This window comes from Plectropomus leopardus, chromosome 6 (genome assembly GCF_026936395.1).
Source record: "Plectropomus leopardus strain MGB_pleo_1.0 chromosome 6, ASM2693639v1, whole genome shotgun sequence".
Lineage (NCBI taxonomy): Eukaryota > Metazoa > Chordata > Actinopteri > Perciformes > Serranidae > Plectropomus > Plectropomus leopardus.
Genome location: NC_142181.1, coordinates 29,108,789 through 29,134,447, shown reverse-complemented (window position 1 = coordinate 29,134,447; position 25,659 = coordinate 29,108,789). Strand labels below are relative to the sequence as shown.

Genomic DNA, 25,659 nt, shown 5'->3' with positions numbered 1-25,659 from the left:
ACACTTAGCTGTTGAAAACTAATCTCAAGGGTTATACATATTATTATTATTATTATTATTATTTGTTTTCACACTGCCATATATATCCTTTGGGGCGAAGTTCAGATGTTTGTACATCGTGTGATACGTTTAAATTTATAACTGCATAAAAGTAAGAAACATATGTTTAAAAAATTGCACTAGTATGTATTTAAACTTATCTCACCGGGACACAGCAAGGTTCTTGTCTATCCTTTCCTTCAGGTCCTCGTTTTGTTGCTGTAACACCTGCAGTCTCTCCTCCAGGTACACATTCTTTTCAGCCTGCTCAAAAACACAGGAGAAAAGGTGCACCACATTAAATTCTTCAAACAATGACAATACAAAGGACAAAGGAGACATTTCTCCCTATAAAATGTTGGGTTGCTTAGGTTCCTTGTTGTCATTTGATGTTGTTGTCAGCTAGGCCTAGGTGTTAGCTGTTATTGGAATTCGAAAGTAAATAAAACAAAAGCAGAAATTTGAAGCCTACTATTTTCTCCAGTTCTGAGATCTTCAGTTCCTGTTGATGAATTTGTTGGTTCTTCATCTCCAGAACTTCTTTGAGACTCTTCAGGTCCTCATCAATGTGTTTGTATGGTGCCAAAGCATCCTAGCAACAGGAGATAACACATGTGAAAACCACTACCAGTCTTTAAAAGCAATGCAGCACTACTTTTTTAAGTTGTATGCTGTCGCCCTGTGCTCTATCATGAAGCAGTTACCACAATCTGCTCATCTGTGCTCTTGCGCAGAGCCTCTTCAAAACGCTTTGCTCGATCTCTGAGGCTACGATTCTGAAATGTCAGCGTGTCCACCTGATCCTGGTGACCACACAGATATTTAAGTGTTAATTATCATTATTAACTACAAAATGGATTTTAATACTTATCTTTATAAACATTTTTGCAAAACAGTTTACCTGCAGTGACAGTCTGATCTTCTCAAACTCTTCCTCCAGAGACTTTGTCTGCTGTTCATGGGCCATCTTCAGATCTGACATTAGAAATATCATAATCTCATCAGCAGAGTGGATCAGTGGAGGAGAGCAACACATTATAAATGTGGTTACTTACTCTTCACCGTCCTGGCATGCTCCTCCTGCAGAGTGGCCAGTGTGTCATTGTGAGCTGTCTCTATCTCCATCAAGGAAGCCTCATGGTTCTCACTCATCTCCTCAATCTGGAGAGGGTAAATAAGACATTATGTGTTTTTTTTGTAATTTAGGTGATCTCCTTATATCCAGTCTTCATCAAAACTATCACAAACACAAACAAACGCACATACGCACGCACTCTCACACACGCACACGCACACGCACACGCACACACACACACACACACACACACACACACACACACACACACACACACACACACACACACACACACACACACACACACCTGCTCTTGCTGTTTGACCCGTAGCTCTTCTAGCTCGGCTCGCTGTTGGGCCTGCAGGTTCTCAGTCTCCGCCTCGTGCTGTGCCTTCAGCCGCTCCTCCAGCAGTCCCAGCTCCTTCTGCTGCTGAGCCCGCAATCCCTGCAGCTCAGCCTCAAAACGACGCTCCAGTTCCTCCTTCTCCTGCTGCAGTTGCTCCCAGTGTTCAACACTGAAAGCTGGAACACAACATAAAGCTTTAGTTTGTTATTATTAGACTTTTATTATTTTATTTCTATATTACTATCTTGTAATGTCTGGATATTATAATTTATTTAGCAAAATAACACAAGTGAAATATTCATAAAAATAAAAAAAAATCAGTCAGAGTTTATTCTAAAGTTTAATTATAAACAATAATAACAGACCGACATTTTGCAGCGTCCTGTCTGGTAAATGGTGTTCGATCTGACTAAATCTAGACTTCCATCAGCAGACTGTCCCTTGTGGTAGCTTGCTGTATAATACATGAAATGCAGTGAGCAATGAGTGACTCACTGCTTTCTCTCCTCCCTGTGGTGCCATTTCTGTCACGCTGTATCCCACTTACCCACTTCATCCCTGATTCTGGCGAGCTCCAGGGACAGTTCCCTCTCCTTCACAATGGCACTCTCACTCTGAAATGCAAACACACACAGCAGTGAACACCTCCGAACTCTTCAGACGGACATGAAACTCCAACAGTATCACTGTAGACCTTTGAGTGAAATGAATGTGTCAGGTTTGGCATTCATTTAATATGCTAAAGAGTACAACCGACCCGATATCACAATGGTAATAAGAATATTTTTTAATATCAATACACACTCAACTGTCACATGAAGCAAAAACTAATGCAGTCTAATACAACAGCCCAAAATCGTAGTCTCATAATGTTTTATATAAACTGATTCTTAAGAGGTTGGTTCAAATTCATTATGGAGATTTTTGGAGCTGTCAATTGTATTGCATCACACTGAGAGGTGTTTCTAATATTTTGTCCAGAGAATATCTATTAATAGGGAATACCCTAAATTCACTTTAAATAAACTAAGAAGAGGAGAGAGAACTGGTTTAGCAGGTACATGTGCATTCGAGGATACCAGACCAAATAGCATATTCATAACACATGTTTGTTTTATTTGAAGTTTCTTTGACCCAAAATGTTGCCCCATCACAATTATACCCTGTATGCTTTATAGCAGCTCACTTAGAAGGTTTTTAAACCAAACAGATGGTGTATTTAACAATAACCATAAACCATTTTGTGTCTTTACCAAACCAAACACCAGCACCCTCTATTTATAACACAACTTCTCATATTGTCTGTTGTACAGGTTGTACCAACAAGATACAGGCGGAGGACATGATTCACTAATAAACATGACAATTAATGCTACATGTACGTTATAATGTGGCACAACGGACCTGCCTAAAGGTCAGCTCTCCTTCTGCAGCTCTCTCCTCTCTGTCCTAAGCCCCTCCCACCAGACAGGCACGGGCATATGCATACGCTTCATAACTGATACCTGTACGAGCGCTATACATTCCTTACAATTATCCTGATCGTGACTGTGATCCTGATGCTGTTTATATAGCGACAATTCTATGAAAATGACCGTCCTTTTTTACTGTTTTCAAATGTTTGGACCTGTAAAGTCCTTTGAGATGACAAACGGTTTGAGGTTGTAACTAACGTGAACTACATTGACAGGAATTTAAATTAGGCACAGGCATGGTCAGCAGAAGGCTAAATGATGATCACTATTTTCTCTCCATCTCTTAAATGCTTCACCAATATGATGCATGTTCTTGCAGCATTTGTTCTAAGACTCTCTTTTAGACTCTCTTCTTGATAAGCACATCTTCCAAGTAATGCTGGAATAGCAACTTTTTCTGCAGGATTTTCTGCCATAAGGACTTTCATTTGTAGGACAGCCAATAGAAATGCCCTCTCCCTGAAATGGCCTGTCTTTGGCCAAAGAAAGTCTCCTGTCAGGTGTTAGATTTTATAAAACCTGAAAACAGAGCTGAGAGGAGGTGCAGAAGTCTAGTGTCCTCTCAGACCACTTGTATTACAATATGCTAAGGTTATTATGGGATTTCTGCCAAATAATGTCCCTCAAATTCTACCTTCCCCAGCTCTCACAAATAATTAATCACAATAACAAAGAGTCTTAAATTAAGCTGCAGTCAATACTTAGCGGCCTGTAAGGGGTAACTAAAATATTTGTGAAAGATTTTGGAATGAAAAAGTCATCATTTTGAGCATTTTTACAGGCCTTCTCTGGTATCCACTGTGGACTCATGATGACTTGACACCCTCAGAGTGCCTCTCACTCACAGAGGAAGACACACCAGACAGCTAAATGACTATTGATCACAATCATAAACATGCAGTAAGACAGCTGTTGCTCAGAGACAAATAAGACATCACAAGGCAGCTCTTACGAGACACAAAGAAAGAGACGGACAGAGAGCAGCAGGTAAAATACATAAGAGAAGTCTCAGCAGTAATGATGTCACTTCTGAGAGGTTTTACTAAGAGCATATGGTCATCACGGAAAGACTGCTGTGACCTCATGAGGGATGAAGGATGGTCAGCAGCTCTTTCTTTCATCTCTGACTCCTCAGCTCCACCTCTGCTCCTACACACCATTTCCTCAGTCGTGCCCAAACGCCCCCCCCCACTTACATCTCCAGGGAGTTATGTGACATGCATTCTAATTTTTCCCATCTCATATTCAGCCCTCACCAAGGCAGCTTCATCCATTTTTAGGGCAGCAGCTCCTGAATGCTTCCATTATCAAGTATGCTGTTGAATGTTGATCAATTATACATCTGTGGCAATAAAAAAATAGCAAAAAAAGCTCATCCCAATCGATTCATCTGCCCAACAACCTCAGGATAGTCTGCTTACAACAATATAAAACAAGTAAAGTAATCAAATCCTCAGAAAGCTAATATTTGGCATTTTTCCTATATAATACATAACAACATAAACAATTAATGGATTATCAGAATTGGATCTCTTTCTGTCACTGGGCTTATCATTTCAGCACTGTCTATTCTAACTTCAACAAAAGAAAGAACATGGCTTTTTATAGTAAGGGTGCTTATTGTAGAGGAGATACTGTAATGAGTTAATTAACCTCTCTAAGGTCTGCACCCATGTAATCAGTCCAGTTTCAGTGGGAGCATAAAAATCTTCCAAATGTGCAACTGTTTGTTTTGTGTTTTTTTTAAAAGACTTTTTATCCTGAAGAGATTCAGATTCCAAAATACAGGAAGCTGCTTCTTCAGCATGCATTTAATGAGGAAAACTGAACACGTGATTTCTTGTAGATGAAAAAATCAGCAATGTCAGGTAAACAAGAGACAAACCCATCTTAAATGACTGTTCTCATATACACTTGAAAACATGTAATCACCCAGAACTACACACACATACATAGTGAGGACAAAGTGTGCTGAGTAAAATAGAAAGACAAGCAGCAATAGCATGTTATGTAATGTCCCTGCAAACTCTGTGAGAAAAGAAAGAGGGACAGTGCGACAGGAAAGCCTGCTTTGACTCAGCATTATCATGCACAGCTTTACATTCTCTCCACCAGGTCTTTCTTCAGGAGACAATTGAATGCATTGCCTATATAGACAGACACACTCAGACCCCCCTACTAAACACACATGCGCACAACCACACATATAGAAAGGAAACCTCGGTGCAGAAACAAGCCTGCTGCCTGCAGAAGATACTGTCTTTACCGTTTGGTCCAGAAAGCACAGAGGTAGGAAATGGTGCCTACAGCAGCAATGGCCCATACTAGTCTAGCAGACAGCAGCATCCCTGAGCCGACTGGGGAGGCAGCAGTAACAGATGCGAGTGCCAGAAAGATACAGAAAGAGAGACGGAGGGGGAGGGAAGCAAGCAAAGGGAAGAGAGAGGAGGAGAGAAGGGAAGACCGAAGCCTCACCTCGTTTCCTGGTTTGCGACCGGCATTTATCCCTGCTGGAACAAAGACTGGCAGCCCAAGCCCAGCCCAGCTCTGCCTGCCCTCCCCTTATTAAACCCCCCACCTACACGCCTCGGTCATATCACATTCACGGCAAGGCAGCGAGCCACACACACACACAGACACAGACACACACGTGCAGTCTTTTGCATCTTTGAGAAAAAATAAAAAGAGTGAAGCAGGAGGAGATGGGGGAGGGAGATGATCAATAAGTGGCCCATTATCTGCTCTGTTACTCAGCTCAGGAAAAATAGTTGCATAGCTATAGCTATATTAACATGGATAATAGCAAATAATGTATTCTAGAATGCTCTGACTGAAGCACTGATGTTCACATTGCAGCTTTAGATGTTATGTTTCTCAAAATCATGGTCCAATATTGTAAAAAATGACATGCTGTGCAAGTAGCTATTCAAAGCTGGCTTTCAAGTTCTGAAAAATCAAACTCACACTGCCTTTTTGTCATTAGGAGAGTCTGATCCCCCATTGCAGCTATATCTCAGATACACATATTATAAAGTCTTCCACCCATCAGACCTTAGTGGGCACCATAAGACAATCAGTCTCACTAAAAGCACAGCGAAGCCGAGGCAGGCAGCTCTAATCTCATTTCTCATCTCCCACTGTGGAGCAGAACCTGTGGGTGGGGCTGGGAAATGGATGCAACACAAGCAAAAGACTAGGAAAGGGCAAGTAACAAACGCTTAATCCAGGTTTGAGAAGCAGAAAACACTCAGTCACAGTAAGAGTAGACTGTCTGTACCATCAGAGGCTGGATGGGTGTGATTCTGACACCACAGGGATTGTCTTACACAACAGGAGAATACTCATGAGATGCATCAGCCAAACTATTTGAAATTAATCTATTTAATGTGTTTAGATCCCATTGAGGCAACCATTCAGCAGTTGTTGGGTAGACTCAACACAAAATGCTACACAACTCTCTTAATTACATGTCCATATATACACTTGAAAGTATAAAAAGTCATTTACAGCACATATCAATCCTTTTTGGCAATCCTCAGACAATCAGATCCACACACAAACCCTGCTGAGTTCTCCCCAACATGTCCAAAAAGCCACAACAATAAGGTTTTAAAGCGAGTGACTGCCTCTGTGAATAAAGTAATGCTGACAACAAAAGCCTGGTGCTACAGGTGTCATTTGTGCTAGTAGATGCATTGCACTTTGTTGTTGCAATCTGAAGCTAGCAACAGCTTTCCCTTTGTAGTTTTTAACAGCAGGCCTGAATTTATTAGCTGCTAAGTGGTTGAACAGCAGAATTTAATGCTTTTGATTTGGGCAAAAGATGAAATAACCATTACAGGATTCTTTACACATGACATTTCTAAAAATATACAAAGACCACACTGCGGGTTTTGCATGTTTTAGTCTACTACCTAAACATTCTCTCTCTCTCACACACACACACACACACACACACACACACACACACACACATATATATATATATAAATTATCATCTTGTATTTTTTTTGATAAAACATTTAAATGTTTTAAAATTTGTTTCCAAAATTTAGTGAACCACTCTTTCAACTGGAAAAAAATCTGAAATGGTCTTCCATCAATCCATCAAGATGACTGTTCACTTTATCTAGTTATGCTATTAACTATTATGCAGCTGCAACCACGAGCAGTTCTGAAAAGGCATCCTTGCTGATCATCAAATGTTTTAATGACAGAAAAGATCAAATTCATGACATCAATGAGCTAATTTATCAGAAATTAAAGACAAGGGATGTTTCTGGGAATCATTTCTGGTAAGCTTCCTCCCAAATCTTGGACGTCAGAGCTTCCTTAAACAGACTTTAAAGGTGAAGGGGGGAAAAGAGGATGTGACTGCTTTACAATTTTGGCTAAAAGCTGTCCAATGCTGATTTTGAACTTAAAAGGAAATCTATCAAGCTTTATTTCTCTCTGTAATTTGTTAATGTTATTTACAGTCAATGCGTCACTCTCCATATTTATGTTTGTACCATTTTATGTCTACAAACACACAAATAAAAGATTTTTTAAAAAATTACTTTTACTTTAAATGGAGGCAAGACCTAGTTTGCTTCCCTGTTAACCCAGCTGAGATAACAGAGCGCTGCTGTGGCCTACCTTGTGACAGAAGTGCTGGGTAGTGATGCTGAAAACATCCAGGCACAGAAAGGCCTTCTTTAACTGGGCCTGAAGGCTCTGCAGCTGTAGGTCCTGCTGCTCACAACGTTTCCGCAGCTGCTGGATCAGGGACCGGTCCAACTCCTGGGCCCTGTCAGTCCGAACAGCACCTTGACCTGCTGCTGTCCGCCCACGAACTAACAGAGAGCAGAAGGATAAACACAACAGACTAAAATATTTTCACTTGTAACAGACATCATAAAATGTTTTTAAGTGAAAAATCTGGACACAGACATTCATGGTTAAATTATATGTATTGGCTGTAATCATAAATTTCCTCTGACAAATGTACACCAGCAAGTAGAGAACCACAGGAGTGAACACAAACAATACAACAGGAAGACTAATGTGACGACAACACTGATGAACCACCGGCAGAAAATTAATCAGAGATTTTATCCATGAATGAGTTTCTTCATTAGTCTGATGATTTATCGCCTTTCTCTGTTTTATATCACTGCAAACTGGATATTTTTGTGTTTTGGACTAACACTGATTACAAAATGACTGCCTTAATGAAGGTGTACTCAATGGAAAAATAACAGCAAAACTCAATGTAAGGATGGACAGGTTTTTGATTCTATGTGCGCCTGTAATTAACTATAATATAAGCAGTTGGTTTCCTCTTTCTCACACACAAACAAATTAAGTGCTGATTGGTTGAAACCGCAGTGGTTGATGACCTCCCACATGGAAAAATGGTCTCACTGTTACTCCAGTCTCCTCACAGCTCAGACCAATCAGCTGTAGTTTCCTCTCTCCCCTTTAAATATCATACTGGAAAATTATAAGCACATCCTGTGTGAAACTTGTATCAGCTGTACTAAAAGTCAGCTGTTATTCTGTCTGTCTGCTCTCTGAGAGAGGGACAAAATGCTGACATGCTGTGGTAATCTGACCCAGCAAGACTGCTACCGAAGGAGCCATACCAGCATTATGACTCCTGTGGCTTGTTGCTATGACAACAGCAGGCTGCCATGGGTCTTGTAATGAAGTGTGGAGAGAGAGACTGTACATTTTAAAGATACAGACGGCACTGATGGTTTTTTGTGCTATTGACTGCTGCTCTCACACCACTTTGAAACAAAGCAAACCCACAATATCAGATATATACTGTGCATACAGTATGTGTTTGCGCACACACACACACACACACACACACACACACGCACACACACACACATGCACACATGTTTTTTAAGACTCACCAGGGGACTGGGGCTTGGGCGAAACCACTGCAAATCTTTTAGGAGAGGACTTTGGTGGCACCGCAGCCTCTGTGTCCTTCTGCATCTCTCTCCTAGAGGCTGTGAATCAAAGATACATGTTCATATGTTTTATAATTCAAACATATGAAACAAAATTAATACACATTTTGTTTTCTCTCATCAACATCGTTTTCATAAATACATCACACGTTAGTACATGGCAAGCCTATCTCACTCAATTATTTCCATTTTATGCTATTTTATATTTCTGCTGCACAGCCTTTCAGATGACAATTCCAATTTATTTTTTACTTTATTTTATTTGACAGTTATGGTAACAAGCTATTTTGCAGGCTGGTATTTATAAATTATGATCATTTCCTATGGATTAAACCCTGCAATGTAGATAAAATGACATTCTCATTTACCTGTAACAGTATTTTATTTATTTACTTATTTAAAAGGGACATAGCATATTAATGAACATCAGTGCAAAATACAAATGTAAATAAGCCAGAGTTAGCATGACTGCTAATTTACATCTGTAGTCCCCTGGCAGGTAACAGGTAAAAGAAATAGGAAGAGAAAGAAAAGAAATAGAAGACAGAAAAAAAACAACAGAATTTATACAGAGGACAAATTGCATTAAAAGTGACAATCTAAACTCTATGGCATAAAGTGCATGATACTGCTTAAACATTAACGCAGCAGTAAAAACAATCCAGTAATACATACAACACTCTTACATGGTCTTTGCTGTATAATTGATAGTTTTGATGATTTAGGTACTTTTTGCTGATTATTCTTCAGAACCTTTATTGAAGTATAATTTTGAATGGATGACATATATTTGTAATGGAGGACGGTTTAGTGAGCTAGCTTTGCAGTGGAAATTTTTTTTTGGCTTCACATCAGAGCATTTAAAGAACCCAGGACAGACACAGAAACATCTGTGTTGAGATTTTTCTTAGGTGATCTTAATACTCCCTCCAAGCTTATAATTTACATACAAGAGTACTAGAAGGTCACTGGTGTACTGCTGTTAATCATAAATGTTTGACTGTGCAACTCAGCATTTGTGTAAAGCATATGTTTCCTATCTGGGGGTGGGAACCCCCCAAGTGGTCGCAGGTAAAGATGATATGAGATGATAAATGTGATATTACGAGAAAAAAAAAACCAATGTATTGATACAACAGAATAATCTGACTTTTACTTGGGAATATTCTTTAAAAATGCTAAATTGTAAAAATCTAGGAAAAAGTGAAAAGTTCAAAACTAACATAGGCAAGTAGCATTGAAGTGAGATAACATTAAAATGAGGTTCAGTGTAGTTCAGTCAGTGACCACTGGCAGGAACTGCTGCTCGACTTGTTCACACAGGTTCTGCAGCAGGAAGCTGAGGCTGCTTGAGGCTCACACAGTGATACACTCTGTGACCACTGGATGGAGTTGATACTCCATATTCACTGTAAAATGCTTACAGGCTATAAAATGCACCAACTAACAACAAAGACTCCCAACATAAGCAGAGAGGGATACTGTATCGCTGCTGTGATGCAATGCTGAGCAACAGTTAAGATACATTACAGCAAACTCAGTTTTTAGGTGAATTATTTTTCATTCTGTATTCATTTTTCTTAAAATATAAAATTAGATCCTGCTGAGTGTAACAGTGATGGTCATCATTTTTCATTTCAAGCACAAAAAAGGAGCAAAAACAGTGAAAGACCTAAAATCGTATGTTGTTGATTGTTTGTGATTAATTTGCTGTTCTTAAAACACATTGGTGTTTTTTGTTATAGTTGACCCGAGTGTGCGAACTCACATTCTTCATTGGTTGCACCTGTGACAATTATCCAGTGCTCCTCTGATTGCCAGACACTTGACATATCTGTGAGCTGCCACTTGTTTTTACAGGCCCTGATGAAGACTTTGAGTTAAACGTGTAGGCGCTAAGCCCATTTATTAAAGGCTTTTTAACTTTTGCAAAACAATGTCCCTTGGTATTTTTTGGTTACAACTTTTTGACAAAGCAAATCACAAGTCTAAGCTCTCCCTCCTTTCTTCATCATATATATCAAGGAACATCTGTTTTTGATATCTACATATGTGAAGTAGCACTATTCAGCTAATCTACTTTCTTGTGATTAAAATATTAGTGTTCACTTTTGCCTTATGGTCAGAATCTCACAGTTTTACAAGGAGAGTCCCATTCAAGTAGCCCTTTATTCCTTATATTTTAGGACAATTTACATTTAACACTAAGGTGAGAAACGTGAGATATCAACCGAACCAGAGTTTGCCAAACCACTCCACGAGGACCACTTGCTCTGCATGGTTTTGCTTCTACCTGCTGCAATATAGCTCATTTTCAAACAGCTTCAAGAGTTCTTAAGGAGCTGATGATTTGAATCAGCTGTGTCGGTGCAGGGAGAGAGCTAAAACATGCAAATATGCATAGTTTGAGGAAGGATTTGGGGAACACTGACATCATTTCAACATACAGAAAATGTTTATAAGCCTGAACATCTCAACCTAAAGCAGGTTAGGTACTGAAAAACATAACGCCTGACTTTATGGTCAGTTTAATTTTGGATGGAGTACAAGGATATTTCTAAAGAGCCTCATACAGAATTCAGGTGCAGTTACACGCAAGACACTAACATGTGATAACTACCCTGCTGGGTTAATGTCTCCCTGCTCCATTATGCAACTCAAAACAGTCATTTCTGTCAATTACAGACTGAAGGTGAAACAGTATTGTCATTACATGGCTGAGAGATTCAACCGAGGAATGAATACAAACATGAAAAATGGGGTCTACAGGTCATGTTTCGTAATGTAAATGTACATGTATTCATCCTGCTAGCACCTGCTCTCATATACAGCCCCAGGAGTCATGTGAACAAAGGACAGAGTGACCTTGATCTGGTGGTGGTAGATGTTGTCATCTCTGGAGATAACCCCAACGCTACATATACATAAAAACCGATTAATGTTTCCACAGGCTACGTACCGAGCGGGGAGGAGCGCTGTGGTGGCAAACTACGGCGCTGGAGGCTGGGGGCGTTGGGAGGCTGAGGCCGGCTCTGAGCGTGGGAGGCCTCACTGGGGGGTGTTGTGGCTTTGAGGAGAGGTGTGTCATCACTGCCACTGCTGAGATCTGCAGAGGAGGAGGGACATAAAACATAGTGGTGATTGTCTCAAAATTTTAAAGGATAATATTTACAGGGGTGTACGAGCCCTGTGACTGAACAGGAATGAGAATGAATGGACACAACCCTGGCATCTGCTTTCACCATTTGAAGACTGGATCAACATTGGTTTTCGTGTGCTGGTTTCAGATGTCCCACTAATTGCAAAAAATTAGTTAAAGGTAACAACATAATGCCTTGAAAATTGTTACTTGTTTTTTATTTTTTAAATAGGGAAACATGTCCAGGACACTATATTTAAAATTATTATGATTAGGTTTTTAAATTATGTTGCATTAAAAAAAAATCACTTTTTATTCGATTATCTGCATTTTTTGGGGGGTCATTTTCTTTTTTTTTGTTTTTGTTTTGTTTGTCATTTTTATTTTCTTTGCTTATTTTTTGGAAGTTTTCTTGTAAATTTTTACAAATGTCTTGCCAATTTTTGGGCCTCATTTGTTAAGTTGTTTTAGAAAAAAATCAAACCAATTTGCTCAGGTTTCAGAGGGTTAGAAATTTTCAGCTGCAGATCAGATCTCAGTGCATGAATATGTATCCCAAGGCACTAGGCATTATGGGTTGCAAAAACTCAAAAGATATTTGATTCTCTTAAACTGTACCTGACAATACACTAAAAAAATAAATATGCATGTATCTTGGTATACTGTGCTCTTCATATTGCATTTTTCACACTGGAACTTGTTTCTAGTGATCAAAACTTTAATTTGGTTTGGGGAAAAAGTATGAGAAAGGGGGGATATTGGATGGGGGCGATGAGGCTTTAATTAGTCACTGTATTACCATTTTTTATCATTTGTACATTTAAAGTGCATCACTGTAAATCTCTTAAAGCAAGGTATATTTTGTTCCTGCTACTGACCGTGCTGTAAATCACCTCTCACTGACCTATAAAGCATCTAGGGATTCTTCATAGGTCAGCAAGAATAACCATGTTGCATGTCTTTTGTATTTTTAGGGTCAAGTATCAGCAGATGACATCTTTCCTTGGAGAGTAGGTCTTTCTAAGGGAGCAAAAATTCACTAAGACTAGCAAAAAAAACAGAATACTGAAAACATAATTATAATTAATTATTATATAATAATTAATTATTCATACCAGCTGTTGTTATGCCTCTAGCTCTCTGTGCACATGAAAGGCTTTGATTCATCAACAAACTGAGGCTGTATCTCAGAGTAGTCCAACAGGAAAACATCACCAAGAACAAACACCCCCACCACAGAAACAGGAACATCCTCATGTTTTTTACACATTGTTTTCTTTATAAAATTCCATCAGGATAATTCCAGCACTGTAAGGACAGTTCAACATTCAAGTAAAACCCAGATAGCTCCAATTACTCATCATGAAATATTTAGCTCCTAATCAATAACAGTGCTGACACATGCTATAGCTTCAGGTGCCTCAGCATTCTCAAACAGGATAGGACAGGTTTTTGATCTTGAATTAAAATATCTGTATGGTGATGTGAGAATAAATAACTAAAAATCCCAGCAAAAGTAGTAAAATATAAACCACATTAGACAGCGTAACAAATTCAGATCAGAAAGAAGACATTACATCCTTTTTGATGTCAAAATGCCTCAAAGGCCTGTGAAACCTCCAGAGGGATCACGGTAACTGTCCTCAAAGCCACAGATTCACCTGGGAGAGTCAGCAGATGCTTTTTTCCCAAAGGCATATTACTGAAACAAGCCTGAGCCAAGAAGCGGATTGGCTAAAGGAGACGGTTGGAGGCTGATTCACACACTGCTAAATGCTTGTTTCTGACCTGCATGTGCAAATCCATCCCCTGCTGTAAGCATCCACTAATCAATGTTACACCAGCAGAAAGTGAGACAGACTCCACTCAGCTGGTGACTCATTCAAGGGAGAACAGGCAGGTTAAATACAAGCATTTTGCTATACACTTACAGTCATGTTTATTTTTGAAATATCCATTGAATGAAATACATTATCTAGATTGTATTTTCTCTGTGTGATGCAATCATAGGAAATACATTAATTCAAGCAATTATCAAAGCAATCCTCATCCAGTCTGAAGTGACCAAAATAAACGTGATGCAAGATAAAACTGCAGTAGGACAAAACTGAGAAGGGAAATCTCTCAAGATAAATTTAAGACAAGAAACAGCTGTAAAACAGGACTGGGAAGAAAAATGTAAGGTTTCTCAGCTCTTTGTGAAAAGGCAGTTAAACTGAAATTTGTCCACTCTGTTAGACCTCAAAATTTTATTTTATTTTCTTAAATTAGATCTTCTCTTAAGAGGATGGACTAAATACCAAAACGGTCCTTTCAGTCACCAGAGGATTGTATAGACTTTGAAGAACATTCAGTCTGGTGGTCTTTTTTCCTGCAGGACATGACAGGGATGGGACTGATCCACAGGAAAAGAGACTTAATATTCATAACATGCCACAGAGATTTGTGCTGCTTCAACGGCTGTGAAGTCTCATTTGGAACTGGTGGTATGCAAAGCAAGTTTTGATTATTAAGTATTTAGCCGCTAATAGCTATTCCCTGTACAATGTCAGAAAATAGCAATCAAGGTGAAATTCATATAGCTAGCTGTGTCTGATCAACAGTTCAAAATTTAAATAAATGCACTTAATTATTATTGAAAAGAGAGAAGGCAAGGCAGATTTATATGTATAGCACATTTCATACTCAAAGGCAACCCAAAGTGCTTTACAGATTAATCACGTCAAAGTTCATTAGCCCAATCACAAAGCATGACCCAAAGAGCCGTACAAAGAGTAATTTCAATTCCATTGAGAGAACAGCATCAAATCCTTGAATCTGAGAAACAAGTTACAATAAAAGTTTGGCATTTTTGCTTGATAAACGGATTCAGTTATTAATTTTCTGTAAATCAAATTGTTTGAACACCATTACATAGCATCTTTCAAAATGCCTTAAGGCTTACTTACACATCTAGCCACTTTGAGTCTATCATTCAGAAGTCAAGAGTCAGAACTACCAACTTCAAACTAAATCCATCCCAGAGCATCTGCTTGGGAAACCATGGTCGCCTGCTGATGTTTTTATGGCAAGTTTATGAGTTTCGCAAGCATATACAGAGAACCTACATCAGTTACCACAGCATCATTAGCTATTAGAAACGGAGTATAAAATGAGTAAACTGTCTTGCTTGTCTATATGCTTTGTATGCCAAGTGTAATCGCATGAATCACTACAGCCAGTAGCTAACAGCTGTTGTTTGCATTTGTCTGCGTCGACGGAGTCGGAGATATGCATGTTCACAAAGACTTCTAAAAAGCACAAATCAGCTGAATGGAAATAGCAGCTACAATGTAATAACAGCATGATTCACAACACAAAAACACTCCATAAAAAACGAAAAGTAAAAATTAGTGAAAAGGTAATTCTGCTTATGGTTCACTGTGTGTGCCATCATGATGTTGTGGCTTCAGGCACAGAGGATCTTGAGTTTTTCGACTTGGAAATCCAACTTTACTGACTGTTTCACTGCACTTCTCCATGTCAGAGGATGTTTTTTTCCCAAGTTTTGAGAACAATGAATTGCAGGGCATGACTATTGATCGCTCACGACACAGAGAAACCACATAATATCAACACTCTTACACTACTGGCTTACAAGCCTTGTTAGAAGCAGAGAGCAAATGTCAGAAATCTTATTCAGAAATAAATAACACATTAATTTTGGATCCATTAAAATTTAAAAAATGATTAATTCACAATATTTTTTTCAAGGAAAATTGATGTTTTCATCACCTTTTTCTGTGGGTGTTTTTTTTTAAATTAGAATTTATCTGCATTAAATGAGAAGAGAAACTAAACAAAGACAGCAGTTGGGATAAAAGACAGATTGGGCCATACTTACATGACTGTAGGTTGCCATCTTGAGCTGTGGTTGTTTTCTGAAGAATCATTGTTAAAAATGGTACAAAATAACCCAATAAAGTGTACATCGGAGCCCTTTAGGTGGGAAGCGGAAAGACCATTATCTGACTTGAGTCTAGCGAGAGTTTGAGGAGGAGATCCACAGGCATGAAAGAGGCCGGTTGAAGGTGTTGGGGTAAAAACAGCTTCACAGATTATCCCGTCATATCACACCCTGACTCGCTCTTTTCGATACATACTGCAGGCACCGGCACCACCTTTTCATTTCAGAGATTATAAATAGTGAAGAAGACACTGCTGCTGACATGTGAAGCAGTTTCTACGGTTGAAGCAGGAGGGGCACCCTGCATGAGACAACAGCTGTTTTCTTTTTTTCCCCAGTCTGAGGACCCCTTTTGCATCAGAAAGCATCTGAATCCAGCGGGTCTAAATAAGAAAGTAAAAGTGCTGAGCAGTTAGCTGTTTCTAAGACTGGAACAAATGCGGTGAAACTTTAGTGAGGATGGCATTAAGCCATCATCATATCAGCCCATCAGCACAGTAAATACAGATGCCAGAAACACTTTTGCCTGTGCAGCAGACCAATCATAAGCTTATCTGTACATGTCTGTTTCTGGGTGATATGAATACATTTTATCAGATTTTGGATTGATAATATTTCTGATAAAAACTACCAAAGAAGAGATTCAGCAGAGCTGTTATAGTTGTAACTGTTAAACTCGGTCAAACAAGATCAAAGGATGAATTTCAAAACGCAGGAGGGAAAAACTGATTTCTTCACAGTGCGTCTAAGCATTTTTTCATACAGTGGTTTGAGTGAGTCAGCACAATCAACAAATGAAACTGCAGTGGCTCCCTGTTGGAGCACAACACATACAGTATACTCTGCCTATATTCAGAAAATGCTGTAATAAACTGGCACTGTCTCAGCTTTTTCTAACACACTTCTTATATGTCTATTTCATGCTGAAATAACCAGCTTGTCAAGTGAATTTTACCAGCATTGATTTCTCTAAATGAAGGCTGCAGGAAGCTTCCAACTAAGCACCAGGATCTGATCCAGATAAAATGCTGCAGTGTGCGCGCTGAGGGGAGACAGCAGAGGGAGGAGTGTGACTTAAAGATTTCTTCATCCAAACCTATGTGCTGCAGCAGCTTTCAGCACCTACTTACGATAAATGAGTAGAAAATGAAAGGAAGTGAGCAGCTGTTACTATAGAAACTGAGGATAGCTGGGGCAGCCTCAACTACTAGTGAACTGACAAGCAGATGTAGATGTGGCAAGACATAAATGTGGAATACCAGCCAGACACATCAGACAGAGCGCTTAAAGATTTTTGTGTGGGTCTGTCACATTTTTCATCCAGAGTAGTAAAAACTGTATAAGTCTATTTTATTTGAAATATCTGCAGAGAACAGGACTCACTGGGAGAGGGTCGGCAGGGATCACTGTGACTGCTCTCATTAGACTGGTTGCTGGACACAGACGAAACACTGGAGCTCCGGACGAAGCCAAAGGCGGCCAGACGGGCAGCTGGCAGGGCGGAGAAGCCTGGAGGACGGAGACCGGACTGGCCTGGTTTGAGCAGGACACTCTTGGGGGTGGTTTCTGGACCTCTTTCTCCCGACCTCTTGTACTCTCCTGTTGGCACATGGGAAAATGTACAATAGTACAGAAACAGTGGGTGAATCTAAAACTAAGATAATTATTCATACTGATAATGGCAAGATTCATTTGGTTGCAGGCAATACACTACTAATCAGGTCACGTCATCATGCTCTGATGATTAAAGAAAGTATTCATGTCACTTTCAGTAATTACATGCACCAAGGATGATTCATTTATGAAATTGTACATAAATAGGAGGGCACCATACATGCGAGCTGACTAACTTATGACTTATAATGGGTGCAGGTAAAAATTTGGAGTGCAGCTTGGTAGGCTCTGTGAGTTGCATTGCTATCAAATGTTTTGCACTTCAAAGAGTTTAGGTGCCCAAAGCCGAGCCTCATCCATAAAGCATGACACAGAAGAAAAAAAAATGGGGTAAATCATTCAGTGAGCTAAAGAAGATAACTTCTCTGCACTCGACATGAGGAGGATGGGATGTGTACAGAATAGCAAAGTATGCAGAGAGATGAGGAAGCTCTCATAAAATTATTTTTCAACAATGTTCTGAATGGTTTAAAACCAGTCTGTGTTCTGAAACATAAGCATTCAAGAGTGCAGCATCATAAATATGCTTCTATTATACTTAATTCCACTGGAAAAAAAAACATGCATACATATGTACATTTTCACTTTGAACCAATTATACCCGCATCTCACCTGTAGGGTCCTGGTAGCCTTGAGCAGACTGGCCTGGGGCCAGGGCTGACCTTTGACCTGTGTGCTGAACTCTTGTCTTGGCTGCAGGCTGCCTAGTTACAGCCCCTAACCCCAGCTGAGGCCTCAGAGCTCTGGGTGAGCGGTAGACACTACCTCCCTCTTGGGAAACATGCTGGTGAGGAACATTACAGTTTCAGTCAATCACTGTCATTGCAATAAATATTTCAACTGACAGACAATAAGATGATATACCTTAGTTTTGTTATAGAGTGCATTTATAAACTAGATAATTTCACCTGTAACAACATTAGGCATTGTGATATAATGTACTGATATACCAATTAAATCAGAAAGTCTGGCTGCAACAGCAAATAGACTTTCACCCTAAAAGACAAGTGCTGCATCCCAGGAAATATGGCCACATTATTATTAGCCCTTTAGCCCCTGAAAGAAGATTTAAAATGGATAAAAGCAATATGAAGTGACTTGTTCTTGTCTCTTTTAAAGTTAGCATTCTTGTTAGCTTAGATTAGGGATACTTAACCTGCTTTCCCCAAGGGCCACTTTTGCAAAATGACAGGCTGCCTATTAATGCTTAACATTTATGGTATTTATGCATATATATAACAAAGTAACTGCCCTTTTCAACATTTTTTAGGTTTGCTATCTTCACTCATCTTTGTCAAAGGACAAATCTAGTCACAGTAGCCCTGCACAGGTCAAGTGTATATGCAGGGGCATTTCTAGGATACGAGGACAATTGAGGCTCAGCGCAGACCTCCGTCAGGGTCCGGGGATTCATGGTTAGAAATTAGCACCAGCCAAAAGCCACTGATTTGCTTTACCCACCAGCCAAAAAAACAATGCTTATCTGCTAAGTGGCTGTTAGATATTGGAATTCACCAGTCACAGTGGCAAGTTGACCAAAAAGTTCATTCCCAACTATGTCGGGGATCCGCTCCAACTTTTTTTAAAAAACACTCTGACAACCTATTTTGCATTTGAAGTACAAAAATATCCCATTGTAAATCAATTTATTTTCACTGTGAATTTAAAAAAAAGGTCAAAGAGCCACCTATCATAGTATCAGGCACAGATTTTGAGACCCTTTCCACTTCCCCTCCTTGCAAGAAGTGGGTAAAATATTTTGGACTTCTTTAGCTTTATGGCATGAAGTTTTGTCATCTGAGTATATCAAATTAAAGTAGTAGTAATTTCTCACCTCTTGGAGATATTTCTCAGGTGTATCCTCATGAAAACTGCCCGACTTCCCACTCAGCCTTTGAGGGTTGGTGCTGCCTGGTGGTTTCCCCCCAGTCGCAGCCATGCCAGGAGGATAGTACCCTGCCTTCTGCATCTCCTGTCGATATTTGTCAAACAGCAGGTTGGAGGAACATAGGACCGGCGTGGATTTAGGTTGAGGACCAGCCTTTGAATCTTTATGAGCTGGTGGGCTGCAGTAAGAAGCCAGCGGTAGTGTGGTGGTTTCCATTGGGGCATCTGTCACTTGTGGTTTTGCTTGAGGATTCTTTCGAACGTAGGTGATGATTTTTGGGCGGACATTTTTAGGCTTCTGGGGTGGAGAGGACCTCCTGGGTTCCAGCTCTTTCTGCTGAGACCCAACAGGTTTGGGGATGCAACTGCTCAAGTTTGTCTTAGCTGGTGTTCTGACTGTTTGACTTAAACCCCTCTGAGGGGAGTCGCTGCGCTCTAAGCTCAGTGCCCTGATGCTCTGGACCCTGGCTGGAGAACCAGGAGGACGTTTCTTGGGGGAAGAGGAGGTTATTTTAGGGGAAGTAGGAGTCGCTGGTCGGCTGGGGCTTCCCCATGGCTTCCTCCTTTCCAGACTTGAAGAGCTGGAGGTGACGTTCTCAAAAGAGCCTTGGTTTTTTAAGGTGTTATCAAAGGAGAGCTGCTTCTTTAAAGTGTTGTCAAATGATGGCTGCTTTTTAAAACCCTTGTCAAAAGAGTTTTGTTTTTTCAATGAGTTATCAAATGATCCTTGTTTCTTTATGGCTTTGGATTCAACTGATGACTGAGTCCCCTTTGTACCTGTTTTGGGTGGGCTGCAGTTGGCAATGGGGGCCTCATCCGCTTGTGTGCTTTTATCCATTTTAGTGCTGCTTTCTTCATGTGATGTGTCTGTAGTGGTTACTCCTTTGTGCTCTGTACTTCTCTTTCGATCACAGTCTCCCTCTGAAATGGTTGTCCCTGCCTTATTTCTCTCGTTATTGTTCTTCCTGTGCTCATCAATGACATCCTTAAAAACTCCATTGCTCACTTGTCCCTGTGATACCACATCCTCTGAGAGAACTGTTGAGTTCAAATTCATGTCAACGTCTTTCCTGCTTACTGTGCTTTTTCTAGAGGACAGGGAAGAACGATCGGCTTTTTGAGAGGCCTTGCCTCTCTCAGCGACAGTGTTGCCAGTCTGGGAAACCAGAGTCAAGTCTTCTGAGATGCTTGAGTAAGGACCAGAGGGGACGTACCAGGAGTCTGTTGTCTGGGTCCTGCCAGCAGTGTCTATAGTAGTGTCCATGCTTGAAATGGTGGACAGACAGGTCACAAAGACATCGGTTTCTGAGCTTAGCTCAGTCCTGGAAGCCTCTCTGCTCTCAGAGACATGAGAAGCAATGGACTCCTGCTCACTGGCGCCATGCAGATTACACTTTCTCTCTTCCCTGCTCTTATTATCCGTCACTGTAGCTTTCCTGCATGATGACGGCTGTTCTTGAAGCTCCTTCCGATCCGCAAGGCCGACAAAGTCCTCTCCGTCCTCAACCAGGTAGGCCTCCAGCTCCTGACACTCCAGCATCTCAAACTCAGCCAGCTCGGGATCGTCACACTGCGAGTCTGTCCCCCAGATGATGACTTTGTCCTGCTCTGCTGTTTCGGTCATCAGCCCAGACAGAGTGCCGGTATCCCCCATCATCCCACCATCCTCTGTTCGGATTTCATTGGCATTGGCGTCACCATCAGTCGGCACACCTCCTTGCTGGTTGTTATTCCTTAACTCCCCCTCACCGAAGGGCTCTCCTTGTTCGCTCATTTTGGAAACAGCTCTGTGTTTACAGCACCCTCAAGAGCACTTCCAAAATCAATCATCCATGGCATCAATCAGGAAAAAGTCTGTCTTCCCATAAAAATGTCTTACTGGCACATCAGGAGCCTAAAATTGATTTTCACATTTCTTCCCAGTATGCCAGTATTTAGAATGTTGATTGTCATGTTTAATTTGGAAGATAGAGCTTCATGACATCTGGGGTCCTTATTCTGTATTAAAAAAAAGAAAAAAGATCAAAATGAAATGACAGGATAAGAAGGAGTTTAACAGGTGTAAAATCTTGTAAAACACGTATTCAGAGCCTTGAATGATCTATTGTTCTGGGGGGACAGAGTTTTTTAGCAGCACTTCTGTGGAATACACAGAATCATTATCCTCTTCAGTTGTGCTTTTTTCATTAGGCAAGCTCATGAAGCTGATTTTTTAAAAAAGGAAATTCTATTTGGAAAATAAATTCTAGTTGCTTCCTGCCTCTTTTGAAGTGCATTTCATACAATGTAACTAAATTCTTTACTTAACTAGTAAAACAATATACTCTGTGGAGTATCAGATCACTGGGGACAATGTAACATGGTGTTCTCAGATCTGTGTGACAGAATGTGATTCTGTCTGATCCAGTTTCAGGAGCCATCCATTAATGTATAGTTGCAAAACCTAAAACTAGGACAAACCTATTTGCCAAAAATATTTTCTTCACTGACTGAAAGCTACCATAAAGGCAGGCTTTAAAGAGCAACATCATTTATCAAGAGAACAAAAGAAGCAGAAAGACTGCAAACAAGACACCATTACCCTGTGAGGTCAAAAACAAAGTCCACTTACAATCTTACGCTCCCATTATATATACTGCATTGATTCTAACAAGACGTTGAACTAATTATCATTGCTGAGATTTGGCTTGCATAAGACCGAACATAGATGAGCATAAGTGTTTGATTTATCTATACTATAAAAGTCTTGGTTTTATAGCCAACAAAATGACTATACATGGATGATATTTATAGATTATTTGTATGCAGACACAAATGTATCTACCTCTGTCTCTTACTAACAGACTACATAGAGTAGTCTGTTAGTAAGATAGTTTAATGCTTCTGCCTAACCAGCCTTTCAGTGTTGTTTCCAAGATTCTCTCCTTATTAGTCTCAGGATGGAAGCAACTCAGTTATAACAAGATCATTTACATTCTGCTGCAACTGTAATTTTCCATCATCTCGAGCATTTTCCCTCCATAGCATTCACTGCTTACTGTTCCCTTCACTGCTGGAAAAACATGAAATGTTACCAGTACCAGAACATATACTCAAGAGCCAACTGATACAACAACATGTCACTTTTTGACATGAAAGGAAGGCATCTTTTTGTTATTCCTGCATAGGGGCTGTGTGGTTGTGGCGTAATGACAGCATGCTGCGCTGTGGAGAGAACAGGTGGCGGTTAAGCTGTTTGCGCTTACATTAGCTTTGAATGGGTTCACATTTATAGTGTTTACATGTAAGAGTATTTGTGGCAGGCATTCCTTGATCTCTGATGGTGCTTTTCGGAGATCTTACTGCCTGTATTTGCAGACAGAAAGCATAGTAGCCCAAAATTAAGTGATCTCTGTGCATCAGGAGTCAAGAAAAAACACAAAATGATACTAATGTAAAACTCCAAGTGTGGAAAAGGTATCTTGGCACCATTAAGGACTGACTTGCCCTGCTGAGATCATAATAAGGGAACTCAGACTTTAAGCCCATCAAAAAGAATAAAAGGTTTTAAAGCACATGATACCACAGCATGGCTGCTTCATTAGACCTGTAACAACCCAGTGATTATTAGCAGTTGTGTTCACTTGTTCAGAAATTTAAGGTCCCTGATTTGAACCATTGTCATGTAATGTGGAGCAGATGATGGAAGGTAACAGGAACTTAACAGGATCACACCTTATTCCATGGAAACAGTAATTAAACATCACATGAACAAATCAAGGATCCAACAAAGACTGACCTGAAAACCAGGACATCACAAATCTTACCTGCAGGTGGAGATAAAAGTTGAGGGGAATAAAGTGATGAGGCAGAAGAACAGGGAGCAAGCTGACTGGCTGAGGAGAAACTGAGCTGCAGGAGGAGAAAATAACCACAGTGAACTGAAACCCAAAACCCAACTAAATACAATCATCTTAACAATAAGACGAACACCTGAAAACAAAGACAGACTAACTACTGAAAGCAACTTAACTGAGTCTTAACAGACACTTTGTCCAGTCTCCCCAAAAGTCTGAAAGCATCAAGACACAGCAGACTGTGATAAACTATAAACTTGACCCATTCCCCAAATGGACTGTTATACAGTTCAGAGAGCTTTAAATGACTCTCAAAAGGTTAAATATATATATATATGTATGTTGTCACTTGATCTGATTATTTTTTCTACATAAGTATTCAGAATTTATTAAAATAGTTTTGTGCCTACCTTCCATTTTAACTCATAAAAACATAGATATTTTATTATAAGTATGCAGTAGTGCTTTAAAACAACTTGGGGGGCAAAAACAGAGCTAAACTGGTGATTCTCTGTTTGTCTTTGTTAGACTCATCAGCCGATTAGCATGAAACCTGACTGATGACTGCTCCACCTCATCTCTTTGCCTCCCATTTACATCCTAATAAATCCATTCACACAGCAGGAAGTAGCATCTCATTTCCCTTCTTGTGAGAATAAAACTGTTGTGTTATAACTGAGTTCCCTGTATGTTTAGAACATAGAGGGGCAACACACACACTATGTTTTGTACACTTTTAAGGAAAATGCAAAGAGGGTCCAAAGACAGCAATGTGCTGTTTAAAGCACACACTAACACACAACACTGAATGCTGTCTCAGCACCTGCACTGCAGAGAGGAGACTAGTGAATCAGATTTCCTTACACCTGCCTCTCCCCTTCCTCCCTGTCAGGTCTCTCACAGTACTGTACTGTACTGTTACTGTGCTGCTATTTAACCACATAAAGCCACAAACTCCCTCTGGGTAATCAAACAAGCGATAAAGCTCTGATTAACAATCTTACATATAGCATGTGGGCTGACGAGACATGACACATTGGCTAAATGAAGTCTTGTATCAAGAGAGAAGCTGCAATCTAATAACAAGATTGTTTCTGCTGCAGCCATGATTGCTTCTCCATCCCATAAATTGATTTCCAACTCTGAATCAATGCACTGCAGACACGCGTACACACAACAGAACTGTACAGTATGATACACTTATCAGACAATGGCTCTCTAGTTTGTTTGGTTTCAAACTTCAAGAATATAAAGTATAAAAATATCAAAGATACAATAAACAACTGGAAGGCAGAAAGCCCAACTATATGATAGCAATCAATCTAAATAATTTGACATACGCACCAGAAGAAGATAAACTGAGATGTTACCTCTCAAAATGCATACAAAAATATTTTTTCTTCTACCTGATCTACTTTTTCTGAGTAAAACTTACATTGTTCTCACTGCTGATTTAATAATGTTCTGCTCCACAGTCTCCCATGCTGCATGAAATAAAAGCCTCACAAAGATAATTAAACTTTTTAATTCTTTTCAACCTCTTTCTCCTCACAAATCTCTGGAGAGCTGAGCGTCACACTCCAGGCAGGCAAGAAGCTGCTCTTACTAAAAAAGTGCGGTGCAAGTGCCCTGAGTAACTGAAGTGAGATTTTTTACTTCCTTTTCCACCAAATCTCTCATTTCAACCCACACAGCACATACTATCATTGCACATACAATGTGTGAGGCTCATTCCCGCGTTGGCCTGTTACTTTCATCCCCTTTTTCTCCTTTTAAATGACATTAGCTGCTTGTTAAACTCTCATGCCTGCAAGAGCTGATAATCTTCCTGCCGCGACGCCATCATGGCACTCTGGAGATTGAGGAAATTTATGCTCGTACCAACAACATGCTTCCCTGAGCATGTTTCCCCATCCCCCCATAGTTCAGCAACTCACCCCGCCACCACCTGCCTCCTGATATGCAGCATGATGGCGAGACCTTCATCGAGACCTCTTTTGAAATCTGTACATTGTTGAAAATGTGCATCTTTGTGTGAGTGTGTGTTCAAACCACTTATTTTTCTCAGTGAAACACAAGCTCCCTCAGTTTCAGCCGACCTACTGTATATCTGAAGCAGAGCACAGAAAGGCCTTAATTTGTCCACCAAGCTTCACTTGATGCTTAATCTGGAATCCTCATAAAATATTGAGGATGGATGAAAATGGAGGCACCAGTCTCCCTCCAGTTTTAATGCTCCAGTGACTCTGACTTCTTTGTGTAAGCAGCCAAAGCTC

At 40.1% G+C, this 25,659-nt stretch overlaps 1 protein-coding gene across 3 annotated transcripts in view; it reads right to left on the bottom strand.

Annotated features, from left to right (window-relative positions):
- The window catches only part of mtus2b (microtubule associated tumor suppressor candidate 2b), a 29,170-nt gene that overhangs the window by 2,501 nt on the left and 1,010 nt on the right, over window positions 1–25,659 (bottom strand). The window contains exons 2-15 of one of the 3 annotated variants that reach the window (XM_088079165.1): window positions 23,354–23,438; window positions 19,495–21,545; window positions 18,273–18,444; window positions 17,370–17,585; window positions 11,861–12,007; window positions 8,842–8,940; window positions 7,574–7,770; window positions 2,008–2,074; window positions 1,422–1,636; window positions 1,095–1,200; window positions 941–1,014; window positions 744–842; window positions 512–631; window positions 206–306 (exon numbers count right to left, since the gene is read on the bottom strand). In XM_088079165.1, the coding sequence (XP_087935291.1) occupies window positions 206–306; window positions 512–631; window positions 744–842; window positions 941–1,014; window positions 1,095–1,200; window positions 1,422–1,636; window positions 2,008–2,074; window positions 7,574–7,770; window positions 8,842–8,940; window positions 11,861–12,007; window positions 17,370–17,585; window positions 18,273–18,444; window positions 19,495–21,321 (3,440 nt within the window). In that variant the 5' untranslated portion in view covers window positions 21,322–21,545; window positions 23,354–23,438. Of the gene's footprint in view, window positions 1–205; window positions 307–511; window positions 632–743; window positions 843–940; window positions 1,015–1,094; window positions 1,201–1,421; window positions 1,637–2,007; window positions 2,075–5,201; window positions 5,368–7,573; window positions 7,771–8,841; window positions 8,941–11,860; window positions 12,008–17,369; window positions 17,586–18,272; window positions 18,445–19,494; window positions 21,546–23,353; window positions 23,439–25,659 lie in introns of those variants that run through there. The other 2 variants (XM_088079167.1, XM_088079168.1) reach the window with 2 other exon arrangements.